At 43.6% G+C, this 23,732-nt stretch overlaps 1 protein-coding gene across 1 annotated transcript in view; it reads right to left on the reverse strand.

Annotated features, from left to right (window-relative positions):
* Positions 1 to 23,732, reverse strand: part of LOC129694519 (putative PIP5K1A and PSMD4-like protein) — a 51,526-nt gene that overhangs the window by 18,555 nt on the left and 9,239 nt on the right. Inside the window, exons 4-16 of the mRNA XM_055631236.1 lie at positions 23,149 to 23,279; positions 21,287 to 21,404; positions 18,493 to 18,645; positions 17,409 to 17,708; positions 15,822 to 16,042; positions 14,911 to 14,994; positions 14,077 to 14,125; positions 12,542 to 12,626; positions 9,790 to 9,942; positions 7,927 to 8,074; positions 7,182 to 7,259; positions 5,960 to 6,080; positions 3,672 to 3,767 (exon numbers count right to left, since the gene is read on the reverse strand). Coding sequence (XP_055487211.1) covers positions 3,672 to 3,767; positions 5,960 to 6,080; positions 7,182 to 7,259; positions 7,927 to 8,074; positions 9,790 to 9,942; positions 12,542 to 12,626; positions 14,077 to 14,125; positions 14,911 to 14,994; positions 15,822 to 16,042; positions 17,409 to 17,708; positions 18,493 to 18,645; positions 21,287 to 21,404; positions 23,149 to 23,279 — 1,737 coding nt within the window. The remainder of the gene's footprint in view (positions 1 to 3,671; positions 3,768 to 5,959; positions 6,081 to 7,181; positions 7,260 to 7,926; positions 8,075 to 9,789; positions 9,943 to 12,541; positions 12,627 to 14,076; positions 14,126 to 14,910; positions 14,995 to 15,821; positions 16,043 to 17,408; positions 17,709 to 18,492; positions 18,646 to 21,286; positions 21,405 to 23,148; positions 23,280 to 23,732) is intronic.

Here is a 23,732-nt window from a genome sequence, read left to right on the forward strand (position 1 = left end):
TTTCTATGTTTTTAAAACTGCAGACTTCTCTAGACACAGGGGTCTGGGTTGGGTTTCTCACTCCAGCCCAGATCCCAGTGGGAGTGAAGAGAACTAGAATGTGTGCCGAAGCACCACCACACTTAAGATTCTCGTAACAGCAACTACTGCTGACCTGACTAACCATGGCTGAAACCCCCACTTTGACTTAAAACACTTTGCAAAACACACAACTGACATGGTTGTGTTCAAGAAGGAACTGCAGATGCTGGAAGATCAAAGGTACACAAAATTGCTGGAGAAACTCAGCGGGTGCAGCAGCATCTATGGAGCGAAGGAAATAGGCGACGTTTCAGGCCGAAACCCTTCTTCAGACTGATGGGGGGGGGGGGGGGAGAAGGAAGGAAAAAGGGAGGGGGAGGAATTAGGAATCCCCCCGCCCTCGGGCTCCTCCTCCTCCCCCCCACCCCAGATCAGTCTGAAGAAGGGTTTTCGGCCCGAAACGTCGCCTATTTCCTTTGCTCCATAGATGCTGCTGCACCCGCTGAGTTTCTCCAGCAATTTTGTGTACCAGCTGACATGGTTACTGTTTTCAAAGGTGGCATTATCACTGAGTAGGTGTGAAGGGCACTGACAAACTCAAGTGGCAAAAAAAAAATGCGGGATTCACTGTGCATAAAGTCAGATTAACGCCATGAAGAATGTTACATTACACAACTTGTTTGAGTCCTGGCTCCGACCTTGTGTACTGAACCCCCTTATGTTAAATATAAACATTTGAAAACTTAAAATACATTAATATGTAATAATCAGTGGGGTTACAATAGTCCATGATTAAAACAAGAGCAGCTTTATAGGAACACTACCACAGTATGGCAATGAAGCATTGTCTCTCTAGGCAGGGCTGGAGAGGATTAGGGTTGGCGTTAGGGTTGCTCGAGAGGCTCTGCATTGGGCACCATGCACGGCATCAAAGCCGAGTCTACCCCTGAATCTTGTTAACTGCCAGGTGCAACAATGCACATATTTCCTTCAAATGTTAGAGGGGAGGCGAAGGACAAACGGTTCATTCCCACAAAGTGGTTCTCTCTGCCACCATCAGAATCTCTCCTGTAGATACAGCATGGTTGTGGAAAAAACAGAGTCTCCCAGCAACTCTATATGCACAGTCATCATCACTGGACAGGCATTCAATGTGGCAGACAAGTAGAACTCAAAGTTGTTTGAAAACGCAAGTTCCCCAAGACTAAAACCAAAATTCAAAGCTTTCAGGTCAAGGGCAAATCACCACCTTGAGGACACATATCAGTTGGTGGAGACCCTACAGCCAGTGAACAGGCCTGGCCTGAACTCCAGCAACTCTCGGGGAAATGTCAGCCAATAAATCCAGGCGTTCCAGATGTGCCGCCCGACCCCACTGGACTGGTGCATGGCAAAAGGACTTTTTTGCTAAATCAGTTCAGACATGAAAACCCCACACCCAAACTTCAACAATCCTGAGATTAAACTGGGATTATGTAGACAAAAGTCACACAGCAGCAACAGGCAGTCAGGCTAAAAATATGGACCAAGTGTACAGTAAAGGAGAGGGTTTCAGGTGTTTGAGTGGGGAATAGTTTGTACATGTTCTCTTTACCAACATCCACCCAATGCAATGATGATCAACCGTGTTGAAACACAGGTGTGACAGCTTAGACAGAGTTTACTGCATCCACGGAATAGGAAGGCCTTGACTTTGGTCGATTCACCAGCCCCCCCACTCTGCCCTTATCAGATGCAACAAGGCTTTGGTTTAAAACCTCATGCCCAGTAACAGCACCTCCAGTAGCTCTGTGTTTCTTCAGAGAAGATCACGATGCTAATCCATGAACAACCAGTTCTGTATGTAACAGATATTAAGCACGCTCGAGAGATCGTCTACTTAATGCCCGATTCATTTGTGGCAAATAGCTGGCAGGCATGAAACTAACTTGATAGAGGCAATAGGATAATTCCTTCACAAGACAAATTGGCACCAACACAAACCAGGTTACAGCTTTTGCATATATAATGGAGAATACTGCAGCATGTCAATGTACACTGCAGTGGAGAAATACATTGGATTCCACAATGTCCATTCTCTGCTTTTCAAACACCCACTTTCCCTTCTCCATTTAAAAAAGTCTGCTAAAGGCAAAAATCTTCCCGGCTTAACAACTGAAAAACACCTTTTGTTTAAATATGTCCATAAATATTATTTCAGGAAAATGCACGAATATACAGGTAACAGTCTGTAAAGTAAGGCCTTGGGGATTGCGGGGTTAAAAAGTGTCTAATATAGACATTTCAACAGGAAGAGGGTTTTGGCAGGGGTACCCAGAAGAGTAATAAAACCTGGCACCTTTCTTTGTTCAATTTCTGAGGAGCAAAAGGTCCTTCACCAGGCTCTGGAAAAAGGAATTACACTGCTTATCAAATAATTCTGACACACTACTGTCCCCATCCCTAATGCTGAGCCGCCTGGTTCAGCAACAACAGTGGATAGTACCAAGGCCGCTTGATTGGTGTCAAGGTCAGCAAGGCAAGGGGTGCTGCGTCCAATCTCACCTCCCCCGTTATGCATCCTTTAAAATAAGCTGCTCATCAAAGCCTTGCTTATTTCTGTAGTTCCTGGGCAGTTGCAGGGATAGACAAGAACTGACCCATGCAGAACATGTAGGCAGATGCGAATGAGTGGATGCAGGTCACATCCCATCCAGGTCACTGAAAAAGAACAGACACAATTAGTATCTCAGATAGGGACCAAAATAAATACAAACCCCAGATGAAGATGGCTTCCCTGCAAATCTACGACACTGGGGCTAGCAACACAATCCATGTTTGTCTGGTACCAGCCTGTCAACACCAGCAATAGGTAGGCTGGAAGCACAGGTCAGGAACTGTTGACCCATCCCTGAATTACATGTCTCCACACTTCACTAATTCCTAGTACCAAGGCTGGTGAATGGAACAAAACTCCAAGCACTCTGCCCTTCACCACCTGCCTTCCACCAGTCCCCACACATCTACTGATCTCCAGCCTCCTTCACAACTGATTATTGAGGAATAGTTGGAGCTCTGGCCCCCGGATCACCCCGAAAACCCCTTTGATCTCCACTGCCAGCTTTGCTAACAGCTCTGGGATTTCTCTCTTGAATCTCTCTCTGCTTTCACAATGCTCTGCAAAGCTCCTTCCCTGTACAAGCTTTTGGTCACCTGTCCTATCTCCATGCATGGCTCTGCAAATCTGCAAGAAATACCTTGGAACTTATAAAAGGATACAATTGGAAGCTGCAGGTGCTATGGAATCATGCCATGTAGAAATGCAGTTTGAATGAAGATGAGTAAACAGTGTATTCGACTTTGCTTTAATGCTTTTCACCAATGATGGTTAGGACATTGGAGAACTCCCTGCAAAACTGCAAAATGATGGCCATGGGATTTTTAATGTCTAGTTTAAAAGGGCAGATTGGGGCTGTGTAATGTCTGCTCAAGGAGGTGGCATCTCCTCAGCGTGCAGAAGCCTTGCTCAAAGTCTTCAGTATAGCACGTCGCCAGCAATCAAGCAATTCTCTAATAATGGATGTTGGGAGAAGTAGGATGGGAAATGGAAGGGGCAAGTCCAAATGGTGCCGACTCTACATCAGGATGCAATTTTGCAGGAGATAACTTACTTTGACATCCTTGCTATTAGCCTCTGGGGGCTTTGGAAGACATGGGGGCCTGGGAAGTACAGGCGATGAGCAAATCCAATACCTTCCCTCCAAGAACTGTTGAAGATTTAGCACAGCGAGGCAAACCACCAAAAAGAAAGTGCAACATGGAAAGCAGCAGAGAGGAGGAGAGGTAAATGTTAAGGCAATTTATACGCATCAGAAAGGTTACAATTAGGAAGTTATCTTTTAATTCAATGTTGAGGAAGTCAGTTTCTGTAGATGATACCACACACAGCATGCATGCAACAGCAGAATCAAAGGGTTATCATTTCATCATTATTTGTTTTATTAGAGAAGTAAGACTTTTGTTACATGCCTGCACAATCATCAGTCAAAATGCATTGTGTAATGACAGGGATGCAATCAGATTGGATGGTAAGAGGGAGATAGGCTAATGTCAGGTTAGGGACAAAACAGAGGAGAGAAGGTTGACAAGGAACAATAAACACAAGAGCAGTGGTTAGGGACTGTTCTCACCTAATGATCTAACATTTTTATCTGTCAATCAAAAGGCACTGAGAGCAGAGCTGTAAATGGATGACCCTAGGCTGGCAAACTATTCCGATATCTAGTCTGACAGGAAGGTGGGCTTAAAGAAAGAACATGGTAGATGGGCAAATATAAATATTAAAGCAAGTCGAGTAGACAGGACAGGCAGGACCAGGAAGCGAGCATGACAGGAGTGGTAGATGGAACTAGAATATTATACCTATGGTTGTTGGAGGAGCAGGACTAGCAGTTCAATGTTCCAGGATACATATACAATAAGCATGATGATAATGGAAGGAGGAATAACAAGGGACTATAGATGCTGGAAACCTGGAAAAGAGGACAGGCAGGATAGACCGGCAATGGGTGAACACAGGCAAAGGCTTTTTGTTGATAAGCAGATTACTGGACAAAGGCTAGAGATGAAAAGACAGCTAACAAATTACGAATTGTTAAACTTGGGGATAGAAAAATTGTGAATTGTGTACCCATTGGAAGTGATACAGGGGGAGGGGGAGAAGAGTGAGTCAGGTCAGCCATGGTGCAAGGGAGGGGAAAGGGGAGGGGAATGGGGGCTGTTGTGGGTTTGTCGCCTAAAATTGGATAATTCAATGTTCATACCATTGGGCTATAAACTACCCAAGCAGAAGAGAAGTGTTGTGTCTTTAATTAGGAAGAACATCATACTAAAAATCCGCAGGAATTAGAGGAACAAATATGTCGGAAGAAGATTATATATAGCTGTCCCAATCAGCATTGGAAAATGTTAGTCACCCAGTATGATAACCCTGTTATTTTTACACCTTTCCATTATCTGCCTGCATATTTGTACCACAATTTAACGAAGGAAGTTTCATTAAAAAACAAATAATTTTTGAAGATTACTGTATGAATATCTGGAAGTGCGGCTTGTCTGATAAGGAAAGATTGGAAACACTAGGTTTCTATCGTCTGTAATTTGGAAGAATGAGGAGGGACGACTGAAACACAATATTCTCCGGGATCTTGACTGAGTGGATACAGAGAGAATATTTCTCTGTGGGAGAACCTAGAACTGGAGGGGTGGCGAGGTGGGAGAGTGATTTTTTTAAAGCTAAGACAGAAGAAATGTTTCTTTATTTCAGAAGATTGAGTGTCTTTGGAACTCTCTTCCACAAAGGAGGAACTGGAGAAAGAAGTGGCTTTGTATATTTTAAAGTAGAGAAATTATTGCGGTGGAGGACAGGAAGCAAGACGGAGCTTACAGTTGGATCAGCAGTGAACACAGACTGGCGAAGCAGGTTCACGGGACTGAGTGGATGATACCTGCTGCTGCTGTGCATGTAGCTGTCAGCAAAAATGGCACATTTTGAAAACAGATTTTGACGAACAGAACATAACTACAGCACAACCTCCGAGGTGAACGGCAGGCAGCAAGATCACCTGTGAGGATATCAGTAGGACAGGGCCTTGGTGGAGGTAAAGAATGGGAAGCTATGCCCAACTTTGAGACCACCTGATGAAAAACTTTACATACATTTAACTAGAAGTGAAAATGCATTGCAGGAATGAACCATCTTTTGATGAGGGATACCACCAAGGATAATTATTGGATCCTTGCCCAAAGTGATCTGTCATTTGCAGTGCACAACCACTTAAGTGCAAACAATTATTTTATCTGCCAATAAATTTGCTTAGCTACATGAAAGAACGGAAAGCAGCTCCTCCATTGCCACAGCCTGTCATCACCCATACCCAGACACAAACATGGTACTTACAAAGCAGATTTCAGTTTCTAACAGCGTGTCATGGCACCGTATGCCTTCCACTGACTTTGACGCAACAGACAGCTCTGAAAGAGGGGTTCCCGAGGCAGGCTCTGATATAATTGGAGGCATACTGCAGAAGAGCGGGGAAAGGTGAAGAAAGGTGGGAAGTTGAAGAAAGTACAGGCATTAAATTCCTTCAAGAATCAGGTGCTTCTGCATGAAGGTTGGAATAACATGGCTTTTTTAAGGGCTGAGATTAGCAACTGCTGAAGGCTGTGAAATAGAACCTGGATCATCAATTTCTGGCTGGTGGGCGTTGAGGAACTGTATGAATCTGCGGAAAGGGTTACTGGCAAGGCCATTGCTTGGTCTTTACCTTCAGAGCCCTTTGCAGAGTGGATTTGAAGTCACTCTGGAGATTCAAGAGCCAGACTCTCACCAATCCAGAGTTTGGCCACAAGAACTCAACATGACATTTACTCCAATCCTGTAACTCAATTCCACTTCCCTTTCTGACTATATCACCTCTTCCTTTTTCAAGAATCTCCCAGATTCAAATATACTACGTGAGCAACACCACTCCTGAGGGAGAGAAATATTTACTGTACTTGGAAGAAATTTCTCATCTCTGGCCTCTGGCTCACTCCTTATCCTGAGACTGCCCAGTGTTTAAACTTGACTGGTCAGGGGAAATCTTCAGAGCATCTTCTGTGTCAAGCCCTCTACATGTTTTACCCGATAGTCTCCTAATAATCTCCTAATCTTTTACAGGTCAGTTTTTAACCACACTCAAATCCAGATGTCTCCCACTTCAGTTATAATCTTGAACAAGACAGAGCTAACCAGCAACAACTGCCATTTTATAGCAACTAAACCTGGCAACAAATAATGATATGAAAGGGAAGGATTTTCAGGCAAATGAAGACATCAATAGTGGAGATTGGGCAGCATCTCAGTATTGAGAGAGCAATTCTAAAAGATCTAAAAACAGCCAAACCCTCAAAATCCAGACAAAGATGGAGTCAGGACACTGCTACCTCACCAAGATCCAGCAGTAAATAGTTAATTAATAGGCAGACACCACCACAAGACAGGTGCCATGGCCCCAGCAACAGTTGCTGAATATCACCTCTCCAATCCTACACAACTTGCCACATGCGAGACTGAGTTTGAGACACAGCCTGCCCTACAGACCAACATGGCACCAAATTGATTGTAGCCTTGTTCTCACCTCTCTACACTGCTGATAGCTAGTGCATTTGGATACTGTTCAGTCTCATCAGTGGCGTGAGTGTCCAGTCCTGGAGGCCTGCAAACAAGATCATGTCCAAACATGAAATTCAAATATGTAAACATTTGTATTTATATCAATTGTTAACATGGCAAAAACATGCACGGTGCTTTGCAGAGTGGGGCAAACAACATTTTACACCAAACCACATTAGAAAATTAGGTCAAATTTAGCTCAAGGGAGAGTCTGCTAGGAGTCACAGGCCTCCAGTCTGGAAAACAAACATCCACTGTATCCCTGTGCTTCCTAATACAAAGCTAATACTGCGCCCAGTTAGCCAGCTCTCCAGAGCCCCAAGCAATCTAACCTAGAGCAGCCGACCATGCAGAACTTTAAAGGCCTTGCTGATATCCGCATAGCCCATGTCTATGGCCCTGCCCTTGATGGCTTTCTTGGTTACTACTACAAAAGGTCACCAGAAAGTGTGGTCAGTCGATGAACGTTTGTGACGATGGATTGATGCGAGTGAGGATGCCGACTGAGCTACAGACAGCATCGTCATGCAAGACAGGAGGCAGCAGGCAGGCCCGGAATTACCCCCATCAGATGTTGAAGCATTAAATAGTTACCTCAGGATAATACTGCAATATATAATCACCATGGAAGCATTTATAGGGTTATTGGGAAAGGACAGAGAAATGTGGAACGATGGGCCAGACGGCAGAGTTTATAGCGTGTAAATTACCTTGTAACCGGGGAGTTTGCTGCGGTGCTGTCCAACGCTCCAGGCTCGGCAAGGGAAGAACTGGACAAGGTTGTGGCTGCTGAGTTGCTGGCAGCCTCATCCAGCGGCGGAGTCCTGGGTAGGATGTCAGGCCGACCCTGATATGCTCCTGACATATAGGACAGCAATAATGTCATTGATGAGAAAGAGCAAAAGTCAGAGTTGGAGTCATACAACAGCAAGCACTTTCTCATTCCTCTTTGATGTGGACACCAAATGCAGATCTTGTTCGCAGCCTGATCTTGTAAAACCATTAATTCATTACTGTACTGAATGGGGAGCTATGGTTTCCAACTTCACCAAAATAGTTGGGCAATACACACAGGATGACTAAGCAAAACAGGAATTGAGAAAAACTAGTTAGTGATGGTGACTATGAAACCATTAAACAACCTGGTTCACTAACGTCTTGCAGTGAAGGAAACCCGTCAAAAATTAAAAAAAATCACTGCTGTTAGAAATTTAAACCAAAAACAAAAGATCTTGGAAACACCCAGTAGGTCAAGCCATAGTTTCAGTTTCACATCAAACTCAAACTTGGTGTCACCTACTTGGTCTACCGTACGTTCTCTCCCACTGTCCTGTACTAAGAGGTACAGTTTCATGTCAAAGATCCTTCATCAGGATTGGGAAGGAGAAACTGCCTTTTAAGTGCAGGAAAGGTGGGGGATGGGGATTCTCTGATAGAGTAAAACCTGGGTGACTACAGGGACAAGCTATAAACATGATTATCTGGTCTATACTGAAGATGGACACAAAATGCTGGAGTAACTCAGCTGGACAGGCAGCATCTCTGGAGAGAAGGAATGGGTAATGTTCAGACTCAGTCAATGATTGGATGGTAGCAATTAGAGAATTAGAACAGACAAAAGAAAGTAGGGGTTGCAAAATGCAGAGCAGTAAGACTTGCCCGACAGGTTGAGCTGGGTGAGTCCTCCACTCCCAGAGGAAAAAAAAAAAAAAAAAAAGAAAAACAACAAATAAACTGAGCCAATCTCAGAAGGATGACTGACACAATCAGAAATAACGTCATCAAAGTTGGCTGCACTGTGCCTAGATGGAAGATGATGCGCTCACCAGCCTCTTACATGGAACTTGGTCACCTTGGTCATCCTCAAAAAATTCAACGCTTATTTGTCAAACATGATGAGCTTTCTTGAAACCTGGTTATTGTAACCATCCCAAAATAATTAGGATTAAACCTTCACAATAACAGTCCACAGGGAGGGAGGGGTGGGGGGGGGGGGGGGGGGGGGGGGGGGGGGGGGGGGGGTTCTTGCCGTCTGTGGGGGGGGGGGGGGGGGGGGGGGGGGGGGGGGGGGGGGGCCGATTGTCCACTACAACTGAGCAAGGGATGCAAGGCTGGGTCATTGGGAGGGGGTGTGGGGATAAGCCAGTGGGAATTCACAGGATTGGGAGCAGCGGAGTCCCCGGCCACATACGTGGCGAGCCAGGGCCGGGACTAACACCATCTTCATGCTGCTCGCTCTCTCTGCTCCCACAATCGCAAGTACGTCACATGGTGCCAGCTCATTGGGTTACTGCACGGGGGGGGGGGGCTGTTGGGCAACGGGAGTCAGCCCGTTATAACTGAAATCTGCTGTATAGAGGTCCATTATTGCGAGGGGTCACTGTATTTTCTCTTTGATTATGAAGGTATGACGGTCAATAAAGGAAACACGAGATCAGGAAGCCGCAAGTAGCCAGAGTTAGAGGAGTGCAGGCATGAGTGTTTTAGAGAAGGTTTTCTCCCACTCCGAGGTGAAGAAGGCCAAAGCCATGGAGGGAATTTGGAAGCTAGTGTGTCAATGATACTCCAATTACCTGGTTCTATTACAGCCTGAGTGATCTCCTTGGTAGGCACCTGGCCTTTGCTTTCCTCAGTCAAGGATGAGGGTGGCTGCCCAGAACCCCCAGTTGCAGGCCGCCTCACTGACGTCATACCGAGTCTGCTTTTCTTCGATGGGGATGGTTTGACTGAGGAATATAAAAAAGAATGGCATTAGAGGTACAAACTAGTGCTTAGTACTCATGGTAGCATGTCATTCTTTATTCACCCTACACTCCATGGTCGGCAATGCTGCCGGGACAATTTTGGCCTCTTTGTTTTGTGTTACTGCAGCACAGCGGCAGAATCCCACCAGAGAAAATAGTGGACGACACTCCTTGGCAACTGGAGATTTTTTTGTTCATTCATTCACAGGAAGTAGAAGTACCTGGCAATGTTGATCATCCAAAATGCCCCTTAATGGAGGTGGCAGTGCAGGGCCACCATATTCAGGGAGGTTTGAGCATCATACTTGGGCTAACACAGATATATTCCCGAACACCATCGCTAAACACAGTTGGGTTCAATTTAAAGTTACTTTTGAAGCGACCAGCTCTTGTACAAAATCATGAGAGGAATAGATCGGGTAGATGGACAGAGTCTCTTGCCTAGAGGACATGGGTTCCAGGTGAACGGGAAAAGATTTAATACGAATCCGAGGGGTAACTTTTTCACACAAAGGGTGGTGGGTGTATGGAACAAGCTGCCAGAGGAGGTAGTTGAGGCTGGGACTATCCCATCGTTTAAGAAACAGATAGACAGGTACATGGATATGGCAAGTTTGGAGGGATATGGACCAAGCGCAGGCAAGTGGAACTAGTGTAGCTGGGACATTGTTGGCTGGTGTGGGCGAGTTGGGCCGAAGGGCCTGTTTCCACACTGTTCTATTCATTCTATCACCAGCTCAGATTGCAACTAAAGAAATTCCATGATTTGCCAGCCTCCTTCAAACTTAATACCCTAGATTCTTGGACTTAGCGGAAGGATGAAGAAATGACAGATTGATGTTAACATGTCAAATCATTTGCTGGACCTGCTGTCAGTGGACACCTTGAATCTGCCCGAGAACTTGAGCTGGGAATAAAATAACTGCCTTAATGATACTGCAAGCCATTCAACTGTATTGTAGTGTTGTAAAGCAGTGAATGCAGCAAATATTGTACGCAGAGCAAGCTCCCATGGCAATATAATATACAGAGAATCTGTATCAGCAATGTTGGCTCCAGGACACAGAAGTGTTATACACCTCAGATTGCCATGGCTCCCAGTTTAAACGTGAATGGCAGCGTAAGGGCAGGCACCAAAGGTGAATGCATCTGGAAAAGAGCCCTACTCAAAGACTTAAGTGGAGGAATGATGGGGAGAGGGGACAGGGTGTGATTAGCAGAAGCAGTCATTTGTTCTGTTAAAGATTACATCCTTTTCTTCAGTGCCTGTGTGGCTCAAATTCCTCCTTGCACAAAGATACTGACAACCTAATCTTCAAGATAATGTTACTACTTATATTTATTATTTATAAGATGGTAAAACTCAAACTTGTTGTCACCTACTTGGTCTACCTTACGTTCTCTCCCACTTCTCTGAGTAATGCGGCTGTCCTGTACTAAGAGCCTGGGCCCATCACCTAGGTTACTCAATGAAAAATACATTTAGCAAAAAGAGGAAACAAAGGAAGACTTGCACCTTTTACATCTCATGCTGAACATAAATAAAATGCTTCTGAAGTGCAGTCATTTTTGAAATGTAGGAAACATAGTTAATTTGTTTTAGTAATGTTGATTAAAGGACAAATACTGGCCCACAAGTTTATTTATTCCGTTACTCCCTCTATATCTGCTCAATGCTACCCTCCTGTCGACACAGTGCTCCCTCAGCACAGTCTCTCCCACAATAAGATGGTCCCTTAGCACTACACTGGGGCATCAGCTAAACTTTTTCGATATTGAATGAGCCAAGGCTAGCACACCTAATTTCATGCTGACTCGGAATTAGTCCCAAAAAAAACGGCGACATGTTGAATATAGTTTATTAGGGCTACCTCGTACATGAAGATTAGGAGGTGGGATGAAGGCAGAGTAACTAGGCAACATTGAAGTATCGAAAAGGTTTTAAGTTAACCTACAATGGCCACTGTGTAGCCTTCAGTTGAGGCTGTATTGAAAGGCAGAGGTCAATTTGATCAGAATGCATTGATATATTTCAGAAAGCATTTAGCAATCTTTCTCTGTTCCATTACAAATGGCATTTGCAGTGTTGATGACAACCCTTGTTAAGGGCCTGTCCCATTAAAGCGACTTTTTCAGCAAATGCCAGCACCCATCATAGGTCGTTGCAGGCCGGCGAAAATTTTCAATTTGTGAAAATTCAGCGGCGACCAGAACAAGGACACCTCTGTTCTTTGACTTAACAGCCCCAGAGCAAACACCACGTTGTCAGTGCCGTTTGGGAAGTTAGTAATAAATCCAGCAAGTACTGGCTTATGTTTCTATCCCCAAGTCTGGTCCCCCGTGCTATCAAACTGCTTCTTTATTTTCAAAATCCTATTTTTCTTTTATAGGAGTCCAGAATATTCAATGGTTGCACGTTAGAGACTATCAAGTAGAGTGGACTACTTCTGCACCTATTGTCGATTGAATCCCACCCAACCTGCCCTGCGAATGCAACAGTGGAATACGCCCTGGGTGAGTCATTCTAAGGAATTCAGAAATTAGAAAGAAACAAAACAAGTTCTTTCAACTGGATACTTACGTGGTATTTTCTTGAAAACTGTGCTGCACATGAATCGTTGAAACCGCTCTGCATAGAAACCAGGTCTGTGCACAGACACTGTATCCTGAAGGGGCAGAAAAAATGGACTCCAATTTACAATGGGGAACAGCAAAAACTCAGGAAAACCCACAGCATTAAGAGTATTCATCAAACGTTATCCTGATAAACACAAAACAATAAAGGCCACTCGGCCCAAACCCTCCCTACTATTCAATTTAATCATGGCTGATTGCCCTTGTCATTTCCTGATAGCCTTCAATTCCAAATTTATCAATTTCTACCTTTAATATTTCTAACGATCAGTCTATCACCTCTGGGGAAACATCTAGGATACCAAAGAGTCATCATCCTTGGAGAACAAATTTCTGTGCACCTCAGTTTAATGACCAGCCTCATATCTTGCCACATGTTCCCTAGTTCGCGACACTCCCACAAAAAAAACTCAAAATGGCACTTTCAACAGCTGATAAAAACAAAAAATATGTCAGTTCAAGGCAAATCCCTGCATATTTGCCCACATTGAAACTCTTAAATGTCACTGATGTACCCGCTTCCACCACCAACCCTGGCTGCATGCCCCTGGCATTTACCTCTCTTGTAAAACAAAACTTGCCCCGCATTTCAACATTTCCCTTTTTACCTTAAAGCATTGCCACCTAGTCTTTAATATTTCCACTCTGGGATAAAGTTTCAAAACGTTTACGTATTTATGTTTCTCATGATTTTCCTCTTGACCTCTAGCATTCCAGAGAAAACAATCTGAATCTGTCAAACCTCCATTATAGCTGATATCCCTCAGTGTCGACAGTATTCCATTAAACCTCTTCTGCACCTTCTCCACATCTATCCAGTACTGAATGCAGAAGTCCAAATGCGGCCTAATCATAGTCCCATAATGCTGCTTCCAGAGTTGTACCCAATGCCCTGGCCAATAAAGTCAAGTATACTATATGCCTTCTTGACCACAATATACCCGATTTGTCACTTTCAGGAAGCTATAGACTTGGACATCAATTTCCCTCTGAATATTAATGAAGTTAAGGATCTTGCCATTAACTGTATACTCTCCCTTTTTAAAAAACTTTTAGAGACACAGCATGGAACAGAGCTTTCGGGCCACATTTCTCTAACCTCATTCGCTACAAAAGAACTTTATTTATCCCAGGAGGGAAATTGGTCTGGCAACAAAATAAAATAACAAGATACATTAAATTATAGTGACAAGTGGAAAGTGCAGGATTGGGGATGTGCAAAGAATGGAGAGGGGGTAGAGAGGGAAAAACTTTTCCCACACAGAGCTGAAGGTATATGGAACAAGTTGATAAGTAGCTGTGGAGTCAGATACAATTACAATGTTTAAAAGACACTTAGACAGGTACACGGATAGAAAAGGCATACAGGCCAAACGCAGTCACATGGAACTGGCTCGGGAAGGCAACCTGGTTGGTTTGGACGAGTTTCCGTGCTGTATAGCTCTGTGAGTCTATGTGGACATGAGCTGTTTTTCTACTTACTCCATCATGCACAAGGGCTTTCCAAGAATGTTCCAACTTTTTAATAAATCTAAAAGAGCAATGAAGATACATTAAATTCACATGAAAATGAGATCGGCACAAGGCATTTAGACACATCACCTAAGCAATCAAGATTCACAGTACGAACTGCTGCATGGAGCATCAAATTAAATTTGGCACCAGCCCATACAAGGAGCTACAAGGGCAGAAAACCAAATGATTAGCCAAAGAGATCGGTCTAGAGATGTCTTTAAAAGCAAGTGAGTTGGAATGCTTAAGGGGATAGTGAGAGTTTGTAGATCTGAGGTGTACTACAGGCAGGAAAGGGGTTAACAACAATATGGAGGGGTTTGGCCACAGAAGGAAAATATAGGTTACACAAGCATATCATGTGTCACATAAGCAGTGGTTAATATTGTGCAATGGATTCACCACAACAGATTAATCTACTTCATGTAGTAACATTCCTGAAAGGGCTTCACTGAAAATTAACAGATTAAAATTTGCCACCAAGTCAAATAAGCAATATTGGGGCAGGAATCAGAAGCCAAGTCAAAAGGGCAACATTTATGGGGTATCTTCAGTGAAAGGTTAAGCGGTTTACGGAGGGAATGCCAGAGCCTGGGGTTGAAGCATGTAACCGAGACAGGAACAGGAAAACAAGGCCAGTCTGGCCAATGGGGGTTACAGGGTCAAGGTTGGCCAAAGTCACAAGAAATTTGATCACAAGGGTAAGAATTTTAAATGATAGGCATAGAAACAATCCGTAAGCAATGCAAGTTCTGAGAAGCAGAAATATGATACGTTAGTATTGATGAACAAGCAGTATTTTACCTGTAGGATTGCAAGATATCTATGATGCCTATGTACAGCATGAGGCTCTCCCCTTTGGAGTTCCGAGCAGGAATACCTCCCATTCTAAATGTGAACACAGTAAACAGCATTACTTATCCAGCCTAATATTAAAATGGCCCTATCCTGAGGTACTGCTGCTGGCAGGCAAGCAGAGGCAGAACACTGGACTAAATACATGGCAGTGCTACCATTGCTAAAGCAGCAATAGGGAAGAACAAATCTGTATAGACAAAAGACTTTGCCCATATTTTAAGCCCGAGCTTCCTTTCACAACCGCTCAATGTGCTAAACTAACAACGCATTTTTGCTGATGGCTTGTTGGTAATATTATTTCAGATTGATAGATAAATATTGTCTAAAACACAAAAGAGACTTTCCCACTCCAGTACAGACATGGTTGCATGATTCTTTTCAGAATACAATTGTACTAGATTTCTGGACACATCCAGAGATTTAAATCTTTTACTTATTTGTTCACCCGAGTTGGGTGTTGCCGACACGAGCAGTTCCCATCCACAACTGCCCTGTCATGGCGATCTGCCTTTTAGGGGGCAGTTAAATGTCAACCACACTAGTGGGTTTGGAGTCATAATGTTAGACCAAGCTCGGGCCACAAGGTTTCACTTCACTCTAGCAGTTTCACTGTCATTATTACTTAAAGTAATGAAATCTCATTGCTTGCAAACTTACTATAATAAAATGACTGAATTGGATTTAACACTCATGTTGCTGTGCTGGGATTCAGAATGTTGTCTTGCATCTTAACCACCATGATCAGAAATTAACCCGAGCCTGACTCGGGAGTGCAAGTGCTGTCTATTGAGCTAAAGCCAACAAATTATCTAATGACAGTACGCACCCCGAGTCACACAGCCAAGCCAGAAACTTACTGTTCATCCGTTTCACTGGTGTCTCCCAGTCGCGATTCACCTTGGATGGCTTCGTATGCTGTGGAGTAAAGGGATCGTTGACCCACCGGTCTCCGTAAGTCCGAGTGCCCGACATCGGAGCTACCTTGCTGTCTCTCAGTCTCCCGTTCCCGTCTGGCGATATCCATGTTATGAACCCCGACCAGCAAACTGTAGTCCATGATTTTAAAGCTCTGTAATACCTATGCAGCGAATATAAAGAGAATCAACTTGGAACTCAGATAGCAGCTGCATTCAAGACACCAGGCAGGCTGGGAGTGCAAAAATAAATGCTCAAGCACATTCAGTTCAGGGAGCATGTTCATGGAAAGAAAGTTCTCCCTCAGACTGTGTGGCTTTCCTCCCACAATCCAAAGACAAGTTGGCTGGCATTATAAACTGCTTCTGGTGTAGGTGAATGGTAGTAGCATGTGAATGGTTTCAGGGGAATGAGATTGCTCTGTGACTTTGCAGAGACTTGGGCTGCAAAGTCACATGGCTCTTTCTATTGATCTCTCCACAATCTTATTTTCTAGTTGTCTAAAATAGGAAATATTTCTAGTGTTGAGTGGGAAGTGAAGAGGGAGAGGATCATCAAGTACCTTACTGAACGACAAATGCACTGAAGAGCTCCTCGCTTGACAAAATGTAAAAGCACATCACAATAGAATTTCTAATCTAGGATAAGGAATCACCTGGTCATGGGAAGAACGTACAAACTCCGTACAGACAGCACCCGTAATCAGGATCGAACCCGGGTCCCCGGCACTGCATTTGCTGTAAGGCAGCAACTCTACCGCAGCGCAACCATGACTGTCCATTGATGTTGCGTCTAAATTATGAAACTCCTCACACTATATTTTTTGAGTACTTTCATCAGGAGAAATGCAGCAGTTAAAGACGATTCAACATCTAGCCGGGTGGCACAGTGGCGCAACTGGTAGAGCTGCTGCCTGTGTTTGATGTCGATCTCGGGTGCTGTTTGTGTGGGGATTCTATGTTTGCCTCGAGACCTACATGGGTTTCCTCCCACATCTCAAACACATGCAGTTTAATTGGCCTTTGTAAGATTGCCTCAAATATGTAGGGAAAAGATGAGAGTGGGAAACTCGAGTGAACAGGCGATCAATGGTTGGCATGGACTAGGTGGGCTGAATGACCCATTTCCATGCTGTACCTATAAATTAAACCACACCATATTCAAGAAAATAATTACAGGCACATAATAAATGCTAGGTTTGCTCATGTCTCACAAATAAATTGAAAAAGTAGTTTGTTTTAAAGGATCCACAATGTAATGCTCCAGGGAAAAAATGAATTTCATCAACAATTTGACATGGCTGGTTTGTGAAATTTCAAGTCTCTCAATTATTGCACTACCATTTTTACAAAGCTCCCATTATTTCCAGTTGATATTCCAACCAACGGCAAAGGTGCAGTTAAAGGCCTTACCAGCGACTCACCACCCTGTAGCTGTCTGAAATCTATCATGGGAGAGGAGGAGGAACCCAGCTAAATGTATGGCCCAAATTGACTGCCTTTTCATTAAAAATTAGGAAAGATACTTACCAAACAGTCCCTTTGAATTGTTTTACATAAGGCACTATGCATGTCAGTATCCAGATAAAGACCATCTGGAATATCATGCAGGAAGTCTAAGTCTTTGAACGTTGGCCGTGACTTGTCACGCTCTTTCTGGGATGCTCTGCGCTTGTAAGTAGATCCTTTCATGTCATATTTCAGGTGCATTTTCATCACTCGAGGCAGCAGGTTGTTCATGACAACCAGTCGAATATTGTTCCCCTCTGATTGGATGCAATAGAGCCCAAAGAACTTTGGCAACAATGTGCGAGGATTCTGGTTCAAGTTCTGATGGAAGGACAGAGAGAAAAGACAATTATAAAAATAATCTAACATTTAGGATTTCCCCACAAAAACCCAATTAAAAAAAAAAAAGCTTCCCACAGACAAGGAATTTACTCAAAATGTTGGAGGAACTCAGCGGGTCAGGCAACATCTGTGGAGGGAACAGATAGGTGACCTTTTCGATCGGGACCCTTCTTCAAATAGACCGAGTCTATTCTCTCCACAGATGCTGCCTGACCCAGTGTCACTCCAGCACTTTGTGTTTTGCTCAAGAATCTGCATCTGCAGTTCCTTGTATCTCCACCCAATATTCAGCAGAAGGGTTGCATTCCAAGTGTGTAAAGTCGGCACCATGCCATAATGAAAAGGGCGTAAACTTCACAGACCTTGATGGCATTTGAATAAAATATCCAGGAAGCTAAAGCTGCTGGATCCCTTGATAAATAATTTGGTACCATGAAATTACATCCAACTGAGGCTGGCACATCTGATGCAGAGTGATGTCATAGGATACTCAAGTACTAAATTAACTATCAACATTAGAAAATAAACAATAGCAGACACAAGGAACTGCAGATGCAGGCTTACACAAAGTGCTGAATTAATTTAGGGGGTCAGGCAGCATCTCTGGAGAACATGGATAGGTGATGATTCAGGTCGAGTCGAAATGTCACCTATTCATGTTCTCCAGAGATACTGCCTCCAGCACTTTGCGTCCTTTAAAATAAATGAATATGTGGAAAAGGACCCGCAGTCTGATATAAAACTATGTGAATTAAAGACTCACCATGTAATACCCAGGGAGTAGTTTCTGCAAGAACTCTGCTTCCTTGTGCTGAACCGTTTTAATGATAAACTCATCATCAGCAGACACATAGAAAACAGAACCACTAGCACCTGGGTTACTCAGCTCAAACAGTGGTTCGTTACACAGGGAATACTGCAGACAGAGGAGGAGGGAGAGAAAGAGGGGGGGGGGGGGGAAGGGGTGGGCAGTGAAAGATAAATTTAACAACACATATTCAGATTTTTGAAATTTCACAATTTACATATTACAATTTTTGGAAAGCATAACAATCATTACACCTAGATAACCTACATCACCAACCTTATGATAGCACTGGGCCTCATTCTTGGAATTCCCTCCCCAACAGAACCATGAGAAAATGTTCACCTGAAGACTGCCATTCACCATCTCTTTTCCACATGCCAGTGAGAAGCTTATCTCAACAAACAATTAAGAGTGACAAAGAGTATTTAAACCAAACATGGTCTTTGAATCATTGTGGACAATGCACACAACACTTTAGAGTGACAGGACCTGTTTCTGAGCTGTATAACTCTGGATAGTTCCTACACTGTATGACTCTTCAGCCCAACACGTCCATACTAACTAAGATTCCTCCTGATATCAGCTTGTGTTTGCCTGTTTGGCTCATATCCCCCTAAACCTTTCCTAGCAAACCACAAAAGACCAAATCTGCCCCTTGATGCAGTAAGTTCATGGACGTTCTGGTCGTGGCCTCTATACTACTTCCTTGCTCTTTACATATCTCACGAATTTCCATGTTTAAATGTCTACCTTGCACATATTCAGTGACCACTTTCACACCCCCTAGGTTTTAGAATCCCCCGACAGAGACACATGCGCTCAGCACTCATCCATATCAATCTCCCTTAAGCTGGCGGTGCTGGCTCGAAGGGCCGAATGGCCTACTCCTACACCTATTGTCTATTGTGATCTGGTGTAGCTGGGAAATGTTGGCCAATGTGGGCAAGTTCCCACACTATATCACTCTACGACTCGAATTCCATTTCAGCAAGTTGTGTCTCGACCCGAAACGTCACCCATTCATTCCTTCTCTCCAGAGATGCTGCCTGTCCCGCTGAGTTACTCCAACTTTGTGTCTATCTTCAGAAAGTTCACCTTATTTCTCTCTGCTATGGGTGATAGGGGTTATGGGGCGAAGGCAGGAGAATGGGGTTGAGAGGGAAAGATAGATCAGCCATTATTGAATGGCTGAATAGCCTTGATGGGCCAAATGGCCTAATTCTGCTCCTTGAATTTATGCTCAAATACAGGCACAACCTGTTTAACCTTTCAATAGGCAATAGGTGCAGGAGGCCATTCGGCCCTTCGAGCCAGCACTGCCTTCACACGTCAATGCGTTAATTGTATGAATCAGCTAATAAACTTTCTCTGCAGTCTTTAACAAGAGCTGTCCTTTCTTAGATAGGGAGACTAAACCACAATGTAGTTCTTCAGATACAATGTCCCTATAAAATTGAATTCATTTTTATCCATATCCCTTGCAATGAAGGCCATCTTGACTCCAAATGCCTCCTGATTTTCTCATTGCCTTGCTACCGCCTGTTTAATTTGCGCTAGCAATTTTGCATGGGTATTGGCCCATATACATTTCTGACTTCTTACAGCCAAAGATAGGGCAGTCAGAACATTGCTCCTTGGATGGAGAAATCAAATACTATAGGGCACAGCTTTAAGGAGAGTAGGGCAAGGTTTAAAGGAAGCGCGAGATACATTTTTGTTTGCACCGAGGGTCACGAGTGCCTGGAAAGCCAGGGATGGTGGTTGAGGCATAAGGGATAAGATTGCGGCATTTAAGAGACTTTTTGATGGGCATATGGATATGCAGGGAATTGAGTGATATGGGCTATGTTTACCCAGGTAAGAGTTGGACTAGGCATAATGTTCAGCACAGACATTGTGGGCCGAAGGGCCTGTTCCTGTGCTATACTGTTCTATGTTAAATCCTTTCGGGCCTCTTCAGAATCTACAAAGTTTTGATGGATTACAACCAGTAAACATCATCTCTGCAGCCACTCCCGTTTATACTTTGAGCCAGTTGATTCAATGAACCCGTCCCATTTGAAATGAAAATGTCTCTTTTGTAAATACCAAGTTATATAGTGATTCATTATCTATTCCAATCCTGCAGTAAGTTTGATCCGCTCTGGATCACCACTGATACTTTAATCGGCAAGACACTCATCCACAGAATCAAGAGTATTACAGCACTGTGGCTCAACTCGTTGATGCTGACCAACCTGAGCCAGTCCCATTGGCCTGTGTTAATGTAAACCTTTCCTACTCATGTTCTATCTGGTAGCTCACTCCATACATACCCACTACTTTGTGTGTGGAAAAATCACTTGTCAGTTCCCCCCTCCACCCTTAATCCATGCCCTCTAGTTTAAGATTCCCCTACCCTGGTAAAAAGACTGTGACCATTCACCCAATTGCGTATCTCTCTGTAAGGTCACTGCTCAGCTTCTATGCTCCAGGGAACAAATCTACCCAGCTTCTTCAGTCTCCTTTTACAATTCAAACCCTGCAGTCCTGATAACATCTTGTGAATCTTTTTTGGACCCTTTCAGGCTTAATGACATCCTTTCTATAACTCATTTCAGCCATGATCATTGAATGGTGGTGCTGGCTCGAAGGGCCGAATGGCCTACTCCTGCACCTATTTACATGTTTCTATGATGGGTTAGGGTTAAAGCATCATTCATTCATTCATCCAGCTTTACTTTGTTTACAAAAAAGCCAAGCATCTTACCAAATAGTCATCTGGTCGAATACCGAAGAGCTCCCGAAAATAACGGAATGCCACAGGAGCGTAGGTCTTGAACCGGAAATCTGAGTAGTGATGCGCTGGTGTCAAGTTACTCCCTTCTCTGAGAAACAAACAACAAATAAGACTGATTTTGTAGGAAATAGGCCTGGGGAAAGGCAAGGATTTGAAGAAAGTAATCAGAACTCTGCAAGAAATCAACTTCTTGAAAGGTAAAACAGCACTTGGCTCTTGTTCCCTAACCTAAAACTTTACTTCCTATCTTTGGCCAAGACCCACAAACATAAACCAGTTTTACACAACAACATAGGAAATTGGAGGCGGACAGTCAGTCCCTCAAATAGGCTGCACCACAGATTATCATTGCTGATCTTTCAATACATTTTACTTCTCTTACTCAACAGAAGTCTGTTCACCTCAGACTTCAATGTTGCTGCTGGGCATCCACTGTCTCGTGGGTAGATAACTCCAAAGATTCACTGTTCTCTGGACAAAGAAACTTCTCATGAAAAGAAATGCTTGGTTGAGAATCTAGAACTGGGAGATTTATGTTTAAAATAAGGGAATATCCACTTGATCTGAAAGATTGATAGAAAGATACTGCACGGGCAAATGCTCTATGGCTGACTGGGTCCATGCCAACCATTGGTCCCCCTCTCACACTAGATATGTCACCCCACTTTTAAAGAGACAGCGATTATCGTGAGAGGAAAGCAGAGCACCCTGAAGAAAGTGAAAGCCCACACAGGCGGTACCCAAGGTCAGGATTGAACTTTTATCCTGGTAGGTAGCAGCTCTACCAGCTGTGCCACCGATCTTAATAAAGAATATCTGAAATCTTTACTCTGAAGGTCGAGTCTCTTTAGAGCTTCATTCCTCAAAAGGCAATGGGAGCAAAGTCTCAGAATATTTTCAATGCAAAGTTAAATTCTTGATAATAGGACTAAAGGATACTGTGGTTGGGGAGCAGCTGGGAATGTGGAGTTGAGGTTACAGTCATCAACCATCAACTTATTAACGACAGAGAAAGCTTATGAGTTTGAGTGGGCTACTTGTGCTCCTGTTGTTTACACATCTCAGTCCTGATTAGCTAACCCCGCAGGCCAGAATACCATCTGCCTTCCGAAAGCATCACTTCAGTTTGTGTCTGCAAAAGTTGCTTAAGATGCTAGTATTTCCAGTTGTATGAACAGCATTATCCAGTTGTTTTATCCACAGTATAGCAAATGCATCCTGCAATATTGACAATATGTACAAGTTTGTGTCAATTGAAAAAGCACATACAATGAAAGGTACTAAGATGAGCTGAAAGACGGCAGCATTTCAAAGAACGTTGATAAAGAAAGATTGTTAAGAGGAGGAAGATAAAAGTCTCAAGGCCATCAATAAGGCAAGCATTGAAAGAAATTCAAGTGTGGAGAATGAGGAAGTAGTTGAATGAGTAGCTGTAAAAGATTTTTGAGGAAGCTGGATAAATAGCTGGAACGTGGAACAGAATATATGAAGGGGGAAATGGAGCAGTGGAAGGCAAAGAACGAGATGAAGGAGCACCTGGCAACAGGATCCCAATCATTTTCCATTTGAGTTTTTCCCCCAGAGTAGATAAACCCTTAAATCATTCAAAAGATTGCCAGCCCACAATATATGGGGAAGTGGGAATGACCTAATCATCCTATCAATTGTTATTTCCTCCTTTAAAGCAGAAGGCTCAGCTTCAGTGACAAGGGGAGACTATTAGGATGTCAACAACCCAACAAAATTGAGTGCATTCAATGTATTACATGTGGTTGTTTTCGATAAGCATCGGTAAACCAGGAGAACTGAATCCAAAAATGATAAAGTGTTACCTGGGGAAGAAGATGCTCTCCACCACGTAGAAGTCCTGCATTAGAACATCTCGCTCGGGCTTGGTGCTGAGGCTTCCCACGGTGTGTGTGATCCCCAACTGAATGGCGCCTCTGAGGGCTGAGGATGTTGTCTAGACAAGGTGCAAACAGATGCAAGTGCAAGATCACAAAACAAGGCAGAAATTCAGCATGTGCTCTGAAACATAGCTCTCCACCAAGTGATTGAAACCTAAATGTATCAATACAACATGGCCATAGCAGAGAGAAGCTGCTCGGAACATCACCTTACACATACAAAGCACAATCATCACAAGCAGCTGTTTGGTTTAATTCAAAGATTCAGCAACATAGCAGTAAAATATAGACGCAAGGCACTGTAGATACTGGTTACAAAAGGTAAAATGCAACTCAGTGGGTCAATCAACCTAAGCTGGTTCAATTAGTTTTATCTGACCACCTCCAGATCACAGCAGATTCATTAAATAATCCTAAAAAAAATTTTGAAAGTCATGATTGTGCCTACCTCTATGACTGTTAGTTAAGAGTTGGGGCTACTGGCAAATACGCTGCAGAGAACCTCAGCA

The sequence above is a fragment of the Leucoraja erinacea genome, unplaced genomic scaffold (assembly GCF_028641065.1).
Source record: "Leucoraja erinacea ecotype New England unplaced genomic scaffold, Leri_hhj_1 Leri_69S, whole genome shotgun sequence".
NCBI classification, from domain to species: Eukaryota; Metazoa; Chordata; class Chondrichthyes; order Rajiformes; family Rajidae; genus Leucoraja; species Leucoraja erinaceus.